At 38.2% G+C, this 18,299-nt stretch overlaps 1 protein-coding gene across 8 annotated transcripts; it reads right to left on the bottom strand.

Annotated features, from left to right (window-relative positions):
• Nucleotides 1-7,116: 7,116 nt before the first annotated feature.
• LOC131303362 (protein root UVB sensitive 4) lies at nt 7,117-15,229 on the bottom strand. 8 transcript variants are annotated; one of them, XM_058330187.1, is made up of 11 exons: nt 14,523-15,229; nt 13,391-13,537; nt 12,873-13,019; nt 11,799-11,861; nt 11,634-11,710; nt 10,482-10,587; nt 9,816-9,918; nt 9,557-9,714; nt 9,389-9,454; nt 7,756-7,991; nt 7,117-7,506 (listed from the first exon to the last, which is right to left on the bottom strand). In XM_058330187.1, exons 1-11 carry the CDS (start codon nt 15,018-15,020, stop codon nt 7,488-7,490), a joined length of 1,620 nt encoding a protein of 539 aa, XP_058186170.1. In that variant the 5' UTR covers nt 15,021-15,229; the 3' UTR covers nt 7,117-7,487. The 8 variants fall into 8 exon arrangements, with proteins under 8 accessions (XP_058186170.1, XP_058186171.1, XP_058186173.1 ...); XM_058330188.1 differs by having other exon boundaries at nt 9,563-9,714; nt 14,523-15,202; XM_058330190.1 differs by lacking the exon at nt 10,482-10,587 and having other exon boundaries at nt 9,816-9,913; nt 14,523-15,202.
• Between the last annotated feature and the right edge of the window lie 3,070 nt (nt 15,230-18,299).

Here is an 18,299-nt window from a genome sequence, read left to right as displayed (position 1 = left end):
TGCAAACATTATACACCATGAAAATTATTTAGTCAATTCATCCATAACTAAGGCAAAGAGGTACTGGCTCAAGGCTGACCCTTGATGCAATCCTATGATGATTGGAAATTCACTTGTTGCCCCTACTGGTGATCTAATGGCAGTAACGGCACCTTCATACATGTCTCTAATCACCTCGATATACCCTTTGGTCACTCTCTTTCTCTCCAAAACCTACCATATGATGTCTCTAGGCACCCTATCATAAGCTTTTTCTAAGTCCATAAAAACCATATGGAGATCCTTCTTCTTTGCTATGTGTTTTTCTACCAATTATAAATATACATAACAAATAACAATATATACGGATATAGGCCCCGTTTGGTAGCACTTATAATCTAACTTATTTAGCTTATTTGCTTTAAAAAAAAAAAAAGAAGCTAAAGATTGGTGTTTGTTATCAATTATGAATAATCACTTAGTTGACTTTTCTAGCTTATTTGACCCAAAAAGGCTAGATTATTTTAAACTCCAATTTGAAGCTTTTTTGCTTATTTTAAGTTGATAAGAACATGAATGGACAAAAGAATCCTAAAAAATTAGACATTTCGTTATTCTTTGGACAATCTAGACATTTCGTGTATATATAAAAGGCTATTTGACAGCTTATTCAAGCAAACGGGTTAAACTTTTTTTACAACTTATAAAAAGCTATAACAAACACTTTCATAACTTATTTTAATTTGTTTAAGCGAATAATCTAAAAAACTTTAATCTAACAAGCTAACAAACGGGGCCTTAGTTAGTTTTTTATTTTTTTTTGTAATTACCACAGTTGTTAGTTGATACAAACAAAAAAAATTTCCCAACAAAACTCGGTTGGAGTTGGGACAATACAGGCACGACATGATTTAGTAAACGGGCCAGCACGACCCAGCATAATTAAGTAACGAGGCCGGCACGGTTGGCACAAAACCCATTTGATACCTACTCAACCACCCACGCTCACACCTGAAAAAACTACCCGGCCTCACTCCCACTGCCCACATATTTATACTTGCACACAGAGAGTGTGTGCCCAAACCATAGTACTATATTAAGAACTCGACACGCTCAGATATGGTACAGAATGATGAAACAGAGTTTTTACTTCTTTTCTCTCGCTATGTTAGGGTTGTTCAGGGGCCACCAACGTAGACCCTCTCAACAGCTTTTGGCGCCGAGCCATGTTACAGTGTCACCAATTCAGGGCAAGCCCTGAGTAGCCCTGAGTAGAAGCCTAGAAAGCCACTGCTTCAACGCCCCCAAAAATGAAAATAATAACGCCCACCCTAAAATGTATTCTACTCCTACATCAATGTCAAACTCCTGGTGTGTGGATCCGATTGTTTATTCATTGGACCCAAAACATACCATGTTTAAGCATGTAAATGACCCATAAAAACAACGCAGAGAGAGAGAGAGAAGGGTACCTGTTCGATTTAAGATTTTGGGCTGGTTCTGATTCAATTTTTCTAGAACGGTGGCCGGTTCTGATTATTTTTGAACGCAGACAATACAAATAAAGGCACGTCTTGCGACAATTGCAAAGTACCCCCAAAATTCCCCTTTTAATAACTATACATGTTCGACCAACCTACACGCACTTTGATTAATTTTTGGCAATTAGCCCACCATCTATTAATGAGGCCCACTTGAATCCGGACAAAATGCTCTGTATGAATTGATTCTATAAAAATTGATAACACATGGGAAATTTTAAACCTAAGACCTTAGAAAGGAGGGAGCAAATCCTTAAATCCCAAATAGCGCTCGCCAACCCTTTGGTTTAGTCCTAAAATTTGATCCATGTCACAAACTTTTTAAGTTCAAAAGCTCATGGCTTATAATTTGACAACAATTTTAGCCCTCCATGTTATTGTACTCGACTTATTCCAGGAGGCCTATCGCATATAACCATTTCAATTTGCTCTAAATTATGAAATGTCATGTCACAAACAAATTATGTTTTCTAATGTACAGAATCTTAGGATGAGTTTCCTTATGGTTAAAGAGGCTTATTTTCCTTCACAAAATACAAAATACAAAAAAAAAATACAGTAATGGATGCACACAGATTTTGTGCACATACATTTTTGTGGGGCTCACATCGAGTCCCATAAAAATGATCCGAACTGCTCATCTTCTTTAAAATATTTTTTTGAGGACTCTTGCAAAAAAATCAGCTTCAATGGATATCGGTAAGGGTTTTTTCAGAAATCGTAGGGTGAATCATTCTATTTTGCCCTACAAATTCTGAAAAAGCTTTTACCGAAATCTTTTGGAGTTGATTTTTTAAACGAGCCCTCAAAATAATATTTTATGAAGGATGAGCGGTTCAGATCATTTTTTTGAAACCTTATATGAGCCCTACAAAAATATATGTGCATTATATGTGCACAAAAATCTGTGCAAATAGCACGATTGCAAAAAAAAAAAAAAAAAGCTCATTCAACTCCGTTGGAAAACTCAACATTTGCACATCGTATTATGTTCATGTACTAAAAAATAGAATCAAATATTCCTTAAAAAATTTCAAACACAACCAACTTTTATTTGTAAACTCCACTTGTGACTAACAGTCACAATCCCTCTTCTTTCACCACCACATCCCGTCTAGGGTAGAGGCACATGGGTACAAAGGAGGGCGGCCGACCTGTCACGTCCTTGATTTTCAATATAAATATAGAGGGTTTTCATAAATAAAACCTCACAATTATCCTTACGATACCCCAAAAAGGATTTAACAAGTCCATTTCCATAAATTACACTTTAAAGTTCAAATGTTTACAAAAAGTACATCATTGGCTCAATGGCCCCAAATTCAACAAAAGTATCAAATGGAGTTACAAATACATCTTCCAAAAGTGATTTACAAAGATGGCTAAGTAACTTCTTCAATGTTAGCTTTCAAAGAGTGTCCACGCTCAAGCACTCCAAGCATGCAACTACTGCCCAAGGTTAGTGCCTGAAATATAATGTAAGGTTTGAGCTACACTAGCCCAGTAGAAAGTTCTAATCTAACAATGTATGCAGATGAAATGCAGGAACGGTCACAGAATGAAAGATGGCAACTCAAAACCAATAGAAGGGCAACCATAGTAATTCAATTCCAACCTTTCATTTTCAAAACCAATCATGTGTCTTACTGAACAAATTTTGAAAACACCATATGCCAAAACGTGTCTCGTACATGTGTCATGAGCCGAAGCTCCACTGGGCCAATTAAAGGACCCCAATGTCCTCTGCCAGGCTCTTTACCCATTCGGGATGTCCTGAAGTATCAAATACGAGCATATAGCTCAAATCGGGCCAATTAAAGGACCCCGATGTCCTCTGCCTGGCTCTTTACCCATTCGGGATGTCCTGAATGTTCTCGTCGTGTCCGTAAGTTTCAAAATCCTTTTGTCAACACATTCATCCCTTTCCAATCCAACAACGATTTATAAAATGATTTTCATAAAATCAAGTTCAAATGAGCATTAAGGTCATGGGAATGTTCAACGTGGTCTTCGATTACAAGTAATCAAGTTAGGGATTGTTCGGAAAATGTTTCAATGGGTTGAAAGTGATTGGAAACCAAAACGATGAAGTACGAAGCAAAACAGCAAAAGCTGGAGATAAGCAACAGGTATCGATACCTAACACAAAGGTATCGATACCATTTGGTCAAAATGGTTCCAGACGCAAGGGTATCGATAACAATGGCAAAGGGTATTGATAACAATAGATTTTCTAGGTTTTGGAGTTCAAAGGTATCGATACCTACAAAAATGGTATCGATAATAACGGGTTTTCTGGGCTTGGTAACGTAAAGGTATCGATAACGATTACAAAATGTATCGATAACATAGCTGTTCGAGCAGATTTTCTGCAGATTTTCAATGGGTTTCTCAACAACAACAACCACAACAATATCAACAACGATCAATGGCAAGCTACAAGAAACAAGTCATAAGCATCTATCGAAAGTTAGAACTCCCTACCTCAAGATTGAAGAACGAATTTGAATGATTTTCCAAGCCCTAACTCCAAACTTTGAAAATGGAAGGATTACGCCTCCATCGAGCTCAAATAGGCAATATACGGACAGAAATACGTGTATGGGTGAAGATTTGAGGCTGTTTTGTGGGGGTTTTGGGTGATTTGGGTGGAGTTTGAGTGAGAGTGAGAGTGAGAGCCGAGAGAGGGAGGAGTCGGGAGAGTGAGAGAGTGGAGAATGGGAAAGTTATTCCCTACACCCTCACAATATACACACTACACACACCTCACACTTTCACCCCTCCATTGCAACACCTTATCACATTAGCCCCAATTCTCGATATTTCAAATCAATTTCCTCCTTTTATTTCTTATAAAACATTTCAATAGATTTTATAAATTTACGGGTCTTTACACGACCCCATTGGCTGTCAAATTTTCGTAGGGATAGGTATAATTTTTACCCCACTTTTACCAATTTGACCCCAAATTTTCATAGGAATAGGTATAATTTAGCTATTTTGACTCCACAAAAAATCTCTAAATTACCCCAACTTGTTTTAAGTGTATAGAAATCCCAAGCGTTCTCTTCTTTTCGAGAGTTGATAGTGCTAGAAATGAGACTATCATGTATTATTTTTCAAATATAACAAGTCTTTTGGGGCCAATTATGAGGCAAAAATGAATTATTAGTGCATATCGATATTATAATTAACCTTTTAATTTAGTTATTTTTGGACTTGTGCGTAGAAAAAATATATTGCATATGAATCTAATTTTTGACCCACTAACCAAAATTCCTAACTCCGCCCCTATCCCGTCTCTTCTCCTACCAACCATAGCATCCAAACAAAATAGTTAGTCACATAGCTAGGGTAACACTTATTAAAACCTGATTAAAATGGTTAGACTTTACACGGAAATGAGCCAATACACGACCGGGGGGCTTCGCGGGAACTCCGGGGAGTGAGATTGAGCTTGAGTGAGGTGATGGACGCCCGGATTGAACTTGATGGGAGTGGTTGATGTGTTAGATGCTTGAGCTTGAAATTAAGAAGAAGGTGAAGGAGGGGGAAAAGAGTTTGATGTATGCTACTCACTTGGGAGCAAGGGAGAGAAGTGAAATTTCGTAGCTTAGAAGAAGGGTGTGAAAGAGGCTGTAGGGGTTGGAATTTCCGAACACGACACGAAATTAGCGGATTAGGGTCAGCTATTTCTGACATGAAACACGAATATGACATGACACGATAACACGAAAAGCTAACACAGGTCGGGTTAGGATTAAGAGAATTCTGACACGAACACGAGATGACACGAGAATTTATGAAAGGACACGAGAACACGACACGAACACGATACGAAGTTAGCGGGTTAAGGTTGGCTATTTCTGACACGAAACACGAATATAACATGACACGATAACACAAAAAGTTAAATAGGTCGGGTTAGGGTTGAGAGAATTCTCACGTGAATACGAGACGACACAACACGATGTCCACCCTAAAAGAGGGTGTATGTAAGGAGTATGAATGTGAATATATAGCATTTGGTTGGGGTGAAGTGTAAAAAGGATAAAGGGGTGTGGGGTGATGATTAACTTCCTAGGGGATGTCGTGTGTTTAGGGGTTGATTTTTGGAGTCTCTAGGGGCCAAAATCTGATTTGATTGCCTCTCGGTTAGTAGTGTAAGAGTATTGTGAATGTGTAGTAGGATTGTCTCGGGTCCAGTTCCAATCGCGAGGCTGTTCGATTGTTCAACTAAAACGCTATGCGAAGAGATTAGATCTAATTAACTAACTTGAACATAATAGCAATGACCACATTTTCATGAATCGAATTTGATATAATGACGATATATGGAAATCGAAATGCACCAAGTTTATGTTGGGCGAAAAATGAGGCCCTTACAACGCGATGGTGCTCTTATAACACTCAACAATCACTAGTTAATAAAAAAGCATGCTCTTTGTTGAGCTAGCTTCGTTATCTTTATAATTGGGCAGTGGTACACCTATATAAACTTACGATCTGCTGTAAAATAAAAATAAAAATAAAAAACAAAAAAAAACTGGTTCAAAAATAAATAAACTAAACTTATGATCTAACATGGCTATCCTAATCTTCTTCTTTTCTTTTCCAAGATTGTATACAAGTTAATGGAAAATTAGTAAATAACAATCAAAGGGGGTTCGACGTCCTCCTTACAAGTCAAAAGGTACAACCAGATGGCCTAGCCTAGTCAATTTACCCACTTGGGTGTTGTCAACGACGGGTGTCGTTTAGATCTGGCAATTACTTCGGATATCAATTAGGGACACATGATTTTACTTTTTGGTCGGCAAATATATAAGGGGTTATTCAATTTGTGAGCATATAACAAATTTTGAAATAAACATACATGTCACATTTTGGGAGGACAAACGCTCATTGTATTGTTGGGCAAAAATTAGAACACTTTGAGATTAAGTGTCGGACATGTTAGTGTCCACATATCCGACACTGGTATGTTACTTCTACAAAGTGTCAGTGCTACTTGTAATCGCCAAAAAATGGATAATCTCTGCCTAGCACGAATCATCTTGCTAGTATGTATCGTCTCCATGTCACGGATTGTCTAATAGCATGATGCATCTCTATCTCAATTATCACAAATCAAATAGTAAGAATTATTGTAAGACTGTGCTTGAAATTAAAAATACAAACATATACTGTAAAATGTACGGAAAAGATTAAACCAATTTCATAAACTGAAACAACCTGTAATTCTCCTACAGTCCAAATCTGAATAATGATATCTAGATTCAATAATTCAGTAAAAGATGAAAAGGTCAATGGGGTTTACAATAGCCAAGCAAACAAATACCGACATTTGTTCGAGCCTCTTACTACGTGTGTTAAAAATAACAAAGATTTAACTTAAATGTTTTGCCCCATTGACATAAAACCTTAGCCTCCTCTGGATATGTTATCTGTGAATGTCAAATTTCGAATCATTGTCCGCAGTGTCAGCATATTCTGATGGGAGTTCAGGACTGAAAATCATGAAAGGAAATTACCACCATGGAGCAGAGTAAATTAAATAACCAGAATGTAGTATATGTACACTTGCAAGATTCTGGACAGGCATGAAATTCATAGATGGATTCGGAATGAAATGAGGCAGGAATATTGCATTCAAATGCGTCTAATAACTTGGGAACTAATCCAAAGTGGAATTCCATCCCGATTCCCATGTTTTGTAGGCTACAGTCTTGCTTGGAATCAAGCTAAACTTACATCAACTTCATTAAAATACCCGTCCATCTTGATTTTTATGACGAATTTGCATTTTTTACGACAAAAATGAAAAAGTTACAATTCGCTTGATGGCACAAGCTCGAGCTCCTCAGACCACCACCTGAACCCTTTGGCAGGAATTGAAGTGGAAAATCTTATCTGATTGCCCCTCTACCACTGCAAACCCCGGTTAGATTCAGGCAGGTACATCCGTCATCTTCTCGCGTCCTCTCTACAACACCAATATAACAATGCTACAGAAATGTTAGAACTTCCGATCAAAAAAAGAAACATTCCAACTTAGAACACACTAATGATAACTAAATCTAGCAGTATGTTAGTATTAACAACCTACAAAATTAAAAATCCATAAAACACCACTGCCACCATGTAATTTGTCAAATGGTAGGAACATAAAACCCAGAAAACCTTTAACAGAAACTCTAATAACCTTGCTCCTGTGTGCATGTAATCTTCTCACTCATGTAAAAAACTATAACGAGCTTGCTCTTCTGTGCTCAATAAAATGTTTTTACAAGCCCACCCTACTTCTAACATCCGATCATTGAGCAAGGTAAAATCCCGGTGAGCACATTGCTTGCTATCTTCAACCAGTTCAAACCAATGTCTCAAAACTGAACTGGAATCATAGCAGGCTCCTAAGTTGTCCTCCCACCTACACCTGCCAGATAACATAGCCTTGCGGATATGGCATGCCTGCATGGTAACAAAAAAAAAAGTGACAAAAGAGATTAACCACAATTGACATGAACCTTCTGGACTTGACAAAAAATTTCAACAGCAAGATCAAATATATTTCTTTTATCCTGCACGCACGAACTTGTGGAACGGAAATACCTCTGTGTGTGTGTGTGTGTGAGAGAGAGAGAGAGAGAGAGAGAGAGAGAGAGAGAGAGAGAGAGATGCCATTTTTGCTCTATTTGGTTCCTGAAAGAACAAGAAAAGAAAGTGAGAAGGGAAAAATGGCCTCAAAAATTTTGAAGATAAGAAACAAGAAAATAAAGTGTGGTTTTCCATACTCCATAAAGCACTCTTGCATACAATTTCAATTCTTCATGGACAAAAATACCCAAGGGTGAAAGGGGACATTCTATATTTACTCTTCTAAAGTTGTGAAGTACCTATGTCTGACACTTGATACCTCTACAATATGGGATACATAACCAATATTGCTAATTAGATACACACCCAACAAATTCATTTAAGAAATAAATTAGATACACACCCAACATTTTGTTTAAGAAATAAATTTTCTGAAAACTAGCACACTTATCCCTTCATGAGCCTCTTCAATTAGGAGCTGGTCTTGCTTCTTATCCACAGACAGAAGATAGAGCCCATCATTCGACTTTTACTTGTAAAGACAGTCCCCAGAGATGAGAAATTGGCATCTGATAAAGAAAGGCCTTTATACAACTAAGGGAGGTTTGGAACCCTAGTAGCAGAATGGAATCATTTTAACAGGCTGACTTCCAGGCCAGCACGAGTAGTTTAACTCATCACAACCTCGTAAGGGCGTTGAAGATTGTTCTTGCTTTTATAGGTCTAGACTGAGTTCCGGTTAGCAACCAGGAGAGAAAATGAGTCATGTAACTGACTGGTTTTGATAGAAGACGTGAGTACTAAGACTCCCACACTTCGTTTAAAACCTTTGCTACATAAATGAACCAAAAACTGCAAAAACATCTAAAATAGAATCTTTTTTTAACAGCGGAAAAAATAAGAGAGAAGAAGTCAAATAATTTGTCACCGAGTTACGTACGGATACCCGACACTTGCACATGAGTCCTATACATAAGATTTTATGGGACTGAGAGAAGAACTATATTTCTTTCCAAAAGGATAGAATGGAATGTGGGAGCTTCTTCTTGGAGTACAAATAACCACGTTTCATAAGATAAACGAACAAATAAAAGATGCAAATTGACAGGGGAAACTGTTTTCGCTTCTTCTTCTTCTTTTTTTTTTTTTATAATTTATCTTTTCCCTCACAACTGAGGAACAAAAACTAGTAAGGGAATTCAATTTATTTTTTAGTTTCCCTTCCTTTCTCTTTCTTTCGTTGGGTGATTTTCCAAAACAGAATCCTCTACCTGCAATAGACCCATTACAACATCAGCAGTGCAAGATCCTTCCCGCACACAAAGGACAATGCCTTGCTGTAGATTCATCAATTGAAAAAAAAAAAGAAAGGTGAGAAGTTAGTAAGAGTCTTTTGTTAAACTTACTATGAGAGATTCGAACCAAAAACTGTTTCATACACTAACTTGGCGAGTTGCAGCCAATCTACTGCATATGATCTCCAAGCATACAAAGTACATGTCCTCACCCTTCAACGATTGCATAGTCGTCATTGACAACCTTGGTATTTGACGTTTGGGATTTAAGCAACCAATTCTTATCGGCCACAATCCTCTGCCTGATCCAAAATCTCACTAAATATCCATATCTAAGACTTAAGCAAACTCATAACAAAATCAATAAACACAGGCATGGAAAAATAAAGGTGCAAGGCCTAACCATTGTTTTTCATGAAATTTACACCTTCCACTTTACTCACATCTGCAGGTGAAGGAACACATCCCAACTCAACCCACTTAGTGATTATAATCTCAAGCCTATCCTGAATACAAAAAATTATAATAAGGCGCTAAACGGCCAACCATGGTAAAGAAGAAAGTAACACTTTATTGTGCGAAAACAAGTCAGGAGTATATGTCCATTGGTACTTCAAGGGTCATTTCCAAGTGAAGACCAAAGTACTTCCCTGTCACAAATGAGGCTATTGGGACAGTTGGTGCCATGAGTATTTGCTGCAGGCAATGGCACCCAATTACTGAATTAAAAGTCGAACTGATTTTGATAGCAAACAAGTGGTATCAGCAGGTGAAAAAGGCAAACACAACCAAAAAGTGGTTTGACTAACCAAACCGAGCCTTGTGTCCCAATCAATTGGGGTTGGCAGAAAGTGGTTTGACTGATGAGCAAAAGCAAAAGTGAGAAGTTAAGATAGAAACAAGTTATCTAAGGGACGCCATGATATACACCCATTTTCAGGAGTTTTATCATTTTAACATTATTGGAGACTTTTCTTTATAAGGGGCAACAACTATGGCTGCCAGCCTGCCAAGCAAAGAAGTTGAGATACTTCTCAGGGGAACTTATCGAATCAGGGGAACAACCAACCTTAGTTAATGTTTGCAGATGCACATGCTTCAACCCTTGATAAATTCCAATAAGGTCAAGTGCTGAGAAGATTGGGTACACAACAAAAGGCAAACCTGCTTGCAACCTTTCAAATTAATAAGACAGATAGGTCAGATAGAAAGCTAGGAAAAGCACAAGTGTCGTTATCCAATCAGCAAATTTTGATCACATCAGTTAATAATTCGCAAGTATTTGGTATCTCCTGATGACATGGGCATTCTAAGAGGTAAGGATATGAACACAGACAAGCAGAAATGACATTTTCTGAAAATTAGGATGTGGACTTTGGGGACAGGTTGAATACGGAAAGCATACATATTGATGTCAATATAACAACTCTTATGACAAAACTAGTAGTGTAGAATCAGGAACAAAAAGCATACATAATGCATTCTGTAAAAAAGGAAAATAATTTGTGTACTAAACAATATTCAAGCATCCAGGACAACTTTGACCCCGCCCCGACACTTCAAATGGCATTTTGACCCCCCTCCCCCCAACATATCCAGCATGTCGGACTTAAAAAATGTAAGCAAATAAAATGGGCATGTCACACCCCTCTCTCGGGGAATGTTTGCGTGTCTCGGAATTGCAGGACACAGATATGTGAGGCGTGTCGGTAATCTGTATTTCTTTGATGGAGGAAAGGTATCTACGAATAAGATTGAGCATGGTGAGATATTTCGAAACCTAGGAAAAGATAGAAGATTTAAAATGTCAAATTGCAGTAATAAGATATACAACGTGGTCAACTTCGCTGTCATAAATGGCTAGGAAATTCATAGAGTAACAACAGGACAAGACATCTGCAATATTGCGACCTACCAATCATTCAACTATAGGTATAGGAAGAACTAGTAAATAACCTCCCCTACTGAAAAGGGGCAAGCAAGTGAGTGAGCTAGTAAGCAAGCCAAAGCTCCCCGACAATTCCTTTCAAGTCTTCAGCACAAACAGATTCAAGAGAGGGAGAGGCCAATAAAAAGCATTAAGAAGGTGGCCGGTAAAGAGTAAGAAGCTAAGCTGAAAGCCATCGGAACGGATTTGTCGTAAAATTGAGATTATTTTGTTTCCTTCCTTATCGGAGAGGGAAGGAACTAATACTAAAATCTAAAGACGGAGAGAAAAAACCTTTGATTGTTTCTGAATAGAATGTTCAAGGCTGCGGCAAGCATTAGACCAAGGTTGTCAAAGCACACTGTTTGAATCTGAAACCCAAACAAAAAATTATCATTTCACTTTACATGAATTAGGTGCAAAGCAGAATACAAAGAACAAGATAAGAAAACCTATAACCTGTGCCTTTGCAGAAACTTCACCAAGATTATCTGCGACTGCAAAGCTCCGATGAACAGCAGTCTGCCAATCCCATACGGAAGCTTTTTTAATTAGACTCAACATGACAAGATGAACCCCAACTTCTTGACTATTGACAAATAAATAATTTCTGAAATTGGACAACACACAAAACAACAATAAAAGAATCCATGTAGTCCCCAATCACTAGGAGTATGGACGGGGGAGGATTGGAGACAGACCAAACCTTTGGCAATATGCACAAAGTGGCTGCTCTCAGAATACCACTAAAATAGTGGCCCCCTATACCTGAAATTGGAACCTCCCCAAAATAGAATTTATTTTGTAAGTCAGCTGAACACAGTCATCACCGAAATCCTTAACGAATAAAGCATCTTCTTTGACCCCAGGGAAGGTAATAAGAAATAATTATGCTAAAATTTTAAATGCATGTATGTCCAAGCCTACATTTACAATGCACTTCAATACTTTCTTGATATAGGAGTTGATGATGAATAATGTCCACATGCAAATGAGCTTCTAGCTGAGAAGTGGCGGAATTTCATATGTGCTGGGCAGTGGTTTTACATGGTTGTTTAAGTCAATATTCCATTGTGTCTTGGTTTTATATTTTCAGTCCTCATAATCAAACATGAGGTGCAATGAGGAATAATGAGAAAGATCACCTTGAATCCCTTCAAAATACACTAATAAAATAACTGATGACAAGAAAATACTCCCTCCACCCCTTGATTTGAGTCCATTATTCTATTTTGGGACGTGCCATAGTAACTTATCCACTTTGAAAAGTCAATGGACAGGAAACCTAGACATTATTCCCATTTAACCCTGTGTTTTTTAATTTAAAATTCAGGTTTCAAACTTGAAATGGGTGAAATAAAGGATATTTTCCAGAAGTAAAAACTTCCAAAGTGCAATAATATTTACTCCTTAAATATTGGGATCCTCCAAAATGGACCAATATTGACAAACCGATGGAGTATTCTTAACTTTAAAGATACATACAAGGGAAAAAGATCCAATCAAAGAGAATGTCAAGGCTTTTAAACTTACACCAGTAGCCAGATAGCATGCTAGGCTTATTTGTTTCGCGATGTTAGCTATAGTTGCCAGAAGCAAGAAATATTGGGGATATGCAGGAGTCAGCAACTCAATGCCAATGCTCAAACTGAACAGAACAGATGTTGAAAACCTAACTCTCTGCAGAGGAGAAAACAACAAATCGATAATTAACTAAGCATTATATTCAATGGCACATACTCCATATTCTATTGCTTTGTAGTTCTTTCACATATAAAATTGTAGCACTTTTTTTTTTTGGTTTGATAGGCAGCACTTGACATGTTGTAATTGAGATTTCCCACTATTTCTTTGATTCTTTCTATAGAAACAACGATTGATCAAAGAGCAGAACAATGAGTTGTAAATTGTAATTGGTACCATATACAAGGTTATTGTTGCCTGAACTCAGAAGATGGAGCGTGGCAGTTGGAAACTGCAGGAATGCTAAAAATAGATTTGTAGTTGAAATTAAAGTGTGTGACCCATATCTGGTGGGAGCAAAGTCATACCTTCAAATTGGTATCAAAAGCAGATGCTAAACTTGCAGTGTAGATGCACCTACTGAGCCTCCCAAGCCCATCCTTCAGGACCCAATTTAGGGCAGCTGCTGATGGAAGTGAACGAGAGTATCCGACTCCAATTGCTCGAAACATTGCCTAGGAGTAACCCATTCTTTTACAGTCAGTGATCGCATAAACCAATCCCAAAGAGGAGGGCAAATGAAGGGAAAGAACATAGCCCCTTAACTTATTACATAAGGAAATCATCTGTGTTGTTTTCTTTGACGTGAGCATCCTAACCTTACAGCAGCAAAACTAAATTCACTAATCGAGCAACATAATCTTACTGATTTCCCAAAAAGAGAGTAGTTATATTGTTCCCAAATAGTGGCAACTCCAGTTCTTGGCAGTATGTTACATAAAAGGACAACTAAGAAATCCAAGATGATGGTTCATATATTTTGACAAATACTATCTTCAGAACTCCAGTAACCATCAAATGTTCCGCACAGGTTCCGCACAGGTCCTTTGGATTGCGAGCAAGGAGAGAAAAGAAACAAAACAAAGGAGAATCCTACTAGCTGTTTTGATAACTAAAGGAGGTGAGAAACTGTGACAAACTATGAGGAAAAAAAAAGGATTAGTTTTTATTGGTCTATCATGTTTCTCACCAAATCTCACATTCTCACCGCAATAGTAATTTTTGGCGAGAAACAACCACCCTTTCTTTGCGACAGAATATGAAAAATGAGAACACAAAACAAAGAACCAGACAACAGCAAAAGAATTTGTGGGGTTCGGCTGAAAAACTATGTACATATGCAAAGTCCAGAAGAGGAACTCCACTATGAAATGAAAGTAAAACATATCAGTAATATCTGTAAGTCCTAAAAATAAAAAACCCACATGCGCGCGCCCGCACACACACACATACACCCAAAACGACATACAAACAGGAAACCTACATAAGGAATCAGTTCAATGCACCCAACAACAAATGAAGACAAACTACAACGGGATGCCTCCTCCAGGACTAACACATTAAATTCAAAAAGTTCTTTCCTTTCTACTGTATAAGAACTATCTATATACGTAGACACACGTGTAGTGTATCCACAGGAATGCAATAGAATTAACCTACCTGGGTGGCAAGAACCTGAAGAGCAGAACTGAAGACCCTGTGCAACAACTTCCATTTGACATACTCGAAGTAATTCCCAGTAACTTGTCGAGGCAGGAAAAAATTCCTCACTCCCAAACTACACATTCTAAACAGTTTTCCAAACCCATCTTCGAAATCCGAAAAGAGCAACGATTTTAAAGACACGGCATTATTTCCGTCGCCAGAAACCAATTTCAACTCACTCCCGTCCCAAATATACCGCGAAACGGAGCCAGACCCGAGAATTACGACAGGAAGGCTGGCCGGCGAGGTGGGTTCGTCGAGATTTCCTCGTTGGAATTCGCAATTGAGTGAGGTTTTCAACGAGTTCGATAGAGTCAGGGGTTTAAGAGAGGGTTTAATGGGTATTATGGGTTCGTCAAGTGAGGGAGTGAGAAAGTTGGTTTTGTGGGATTTCCATGAGAAGGGGAAGTACGGTAGAGGATTGGAAGCAGAAAAATTAAAGGAGAATTGCATGAGAACTGGACTATTAACTATATGTATGTATGTTTGTATGCGTCTATATACTACTGTACTGTATCTAGGTGTATGAATGGGAGAGATGTTTGGTACGGATGAGTTGAAGCTCAATCTGCCATTTTTAGCTTCTGGTTTTTATCGCGGGTTTAGGGGGTTTTTTTTTTTTGGTTGATCCGAAGAAACTAGGGTTTAGGCTTTGGTCGGAGACACTGTAGCCACTTCGAAGGAAGAATTTTAACGATACGACTTCGTTGCAACATTGCAACACTTGCGGTAATCCGGAGAGAGTTTATAAATGCAATTGCGAATTTACTGCATGTAGCTTTTTGCTAATTTAAACCACAAATTTTATAAAAATTTACTATCATACAATTTCAAAATAGCCATGAACTTCCAAAATTGTCCTTCCCTCCTCCAACTAAGTAATTCGGCCAATTTTTTTTTGAAAACCCTCCATTCAGCGCCCTCTGTTTTCTGAAACCAAAACCCTCCGCTCCTATCTGAAAACCCTCCATTCCCCTAGCTCCAGTTCTGAAACCCACCCAACACCCCCACCATTCCCTTCCCCCTTCTCCCCGTTCTTCTCCCTCACTACTCCGTTGTCTGAACCACCACCACAAACCCCCCCCCCCCCCCCCCCCCCCCCACCAAAACCAAAACGCCACCACCACCTCCATTGTCGAACCACCACAGCCGCACAACAGCAAGCACCACGGTGCTATCACTACCATCACCATCATTGTCCGACCCAACTCCTTAAAAAGGTAATTTTTGAATTCCTAATTGATACAATCAGATATTAGAACTTGATTTTAGGTTTTCTGTTCAATTATTAGAGTCTGAAAATCTGGTGCCATATTCAAACATATGAACTTGAAATTTTCAATTTATTTCAGATGTTTGAAATTGATTTCTGTGACAGATTTCGAACTTAAGAATATGATTTTTTACACTTATTTCAGATGTTTGAATTTGAAATAAATCCCCTTTTGTTTCGGAAACAAGTAATTGAAAATTATAGTGGTTCCTCTATGTTTGTTTTATATGTTTCTAATCAACTGTAAATAACTTTGCACACCATGTGTTCGTTGAAATCCCCAAGAGAAAAACCAATGTAGAAAAGAGGACTAGTTGATCCGATTATTTTTTATCAAAGAGTTGCACTAAAGGACAAAAATGGTGTGCATTTATCAAAGAAGGGATTGGAAATCACTACCCTTGTTTGTTTTTCTTAATAACTCTGTTGAATAGGCGTTGGTGTTATAGCAATTGTAATTTAGCAGCCCATTGTTCCGAACTTTAGGAGTTAGTTTCTCATTAATGGATAATCTAGCTGCGATTAAAAGTAGCAGGGGTCAAAATCCGAAAGAAGCCAAGGAAAACAAAAATTGCCAACACTCTTTTCTAGTTTCAGGGATACAACTTCTCAATTGTTTAAAGGATGTTTCAATACAGTAGTTTAGCGACTGGATAGCCTACAAGGACACACAACTTTGGTATCCTCTCCTTAAATAATTTTTGTGCTTATTGTTTTCTTAACTTTGGTTTTTTTGTAGTTTGATAGCAGTTTATGTTGGAAGGACCGTTATTGGGTGAAGGCAATTATTAGGCAAGTACTTCTGTACTGCAAAAACTCCCTTGGTTGTAAGCTTATATCACTATTCCAACCATAGTACTAGATTTAATATTTTGTATTGTTACCTGATTCTATAAAGCTCAAGAAAGTAAAAATGTAGTAATGATGATCGGTACTTTAGTTGTATAATCATCCGTAGTTATATGTGAAAACCTTTAGGCGAGAAAAAACCCAATTCTCATGTTAATCTTTAGTCCACTGCTCTCCAGTTCAAGCATTCAATCTCTAAAAGTTGTACATGGAGCAAATCTGGAATGTAAAGGTTCTCTCACACTAAGACACATTGTGGAAGTTTACATTTCTTACGTTGGGTCATTTGACTCATTTGTGTCTGGTCCTGGAAGTACTTATTTGACAACTTTGTTGCTATTTGAGCAATACCTAAATCTTATGGAATGTTGTTAAGTTAGGCAATTATTGTCTTTTCTTCTTTCAACTTTTTGTTAGCATGTTGAAGAGCCTAGTTACTATGGTGCTTGGGATAGTGATAGAATGAATAACCATTTTGGTAATTGTTGCTTGTGACTCATGAATAGGAATTATGATGGAGAGCATAAAAATAAACATGTTGCAATCTATTAATCCACATCATTCAGTTCCTAAGATGGATTAGATGGAAAGAATTACAGCTACAAAGTGGATAGATAAAACACTATGGAAACAGGTTACGTGACTGTCCAACATTTCATGGGTTTCAGCCTAGAACACATCCTAGGTTGGAAAAACACAAAGAAGGCAAACAAATCCACCAACGTCATGCAATCTACAGATGTATTGTGCTTAGATAGATTCACAGACGATATCCACATTCAGAAATTCAAAGAATAATGAAAGTAAACAATAGAGCAGTAAGATACGAAGTCTAATGGCATGAAGGCAATAGTATTGCTTGTGAGTTTCATATTATTTCTTTTGTCCTTTTCATGGTTTAACACTTATATGCGCAAATTATTTTTTTTTGGTAATAAATGAAGGTCTTTTCCACTTGGTTACTAGTTTTTCTGTGTATCTTTCTTATGATATTCTTCCAAGAATGAGTCTTATTTGCTTGCACTGTGTGAGATGTTCTGTCATTTTAGATGTTTGAAATCGATTTTTTTTGACAGAAAATGAAGAGTACTCCATGTGCTAAAGGTTGATTGCTCTGAATTAGTGAATACAGGAAAATGAAGAGGACTCGTCCTACTGTTTCAGCAAGAAAGAGGAAGACTGACCAAACTTCAACTTCAGAAGTTGGAGAAGTTGGAGGGAGAGGACGACGACAGAGACAGAAGAAGGTTGTCAGAGAGGTCGGGGAGGAGGAGAACAGGCCTGAGGCAGAGCAACAAGTGGAGGAGGATATGCTATAGAGGCGGAGGAAGAGGCCAGGCCCGATGCACAGGCGGAGGAGGATGAGGCCAAGCCCGATGGACAGGCGGATGAGGAGGCCAGGCCCGATGTATAGCCAGAGGAGGAGGCCAGGACCGATGCACACACTGAGGCGGTAGGCAAGTTGTGGCAGATATAGCTTTATACACTGGCTGCATCTGTTGCATGATCGTCGTTGAGCCCTACCTACCGGATAGAGTTTTGAGGCAATTCAGCCTTGTGCAGTTAGTCCCTGGGCCTCCGTTAACCTCGTTGTGGGGTACTAGAGGATC

Source organism: Rhododendron vialii, chromosome 10a (genome assembly GCF_030253575.1).
Source record: "Rhododendron vialii isolate Sample 1 chromosome 10a, ASM3025357v1".
NCBI classification, from domain to species: Eukaryota; Viridiplantae; Streptophyta; class Magnoliopsida; order Ericales; family Ericaceae; genus Rhododendron; species Rhododendron vialii.
This window is presented reverse-complemented; position numbering and strand designations above follow the sequence as displayed.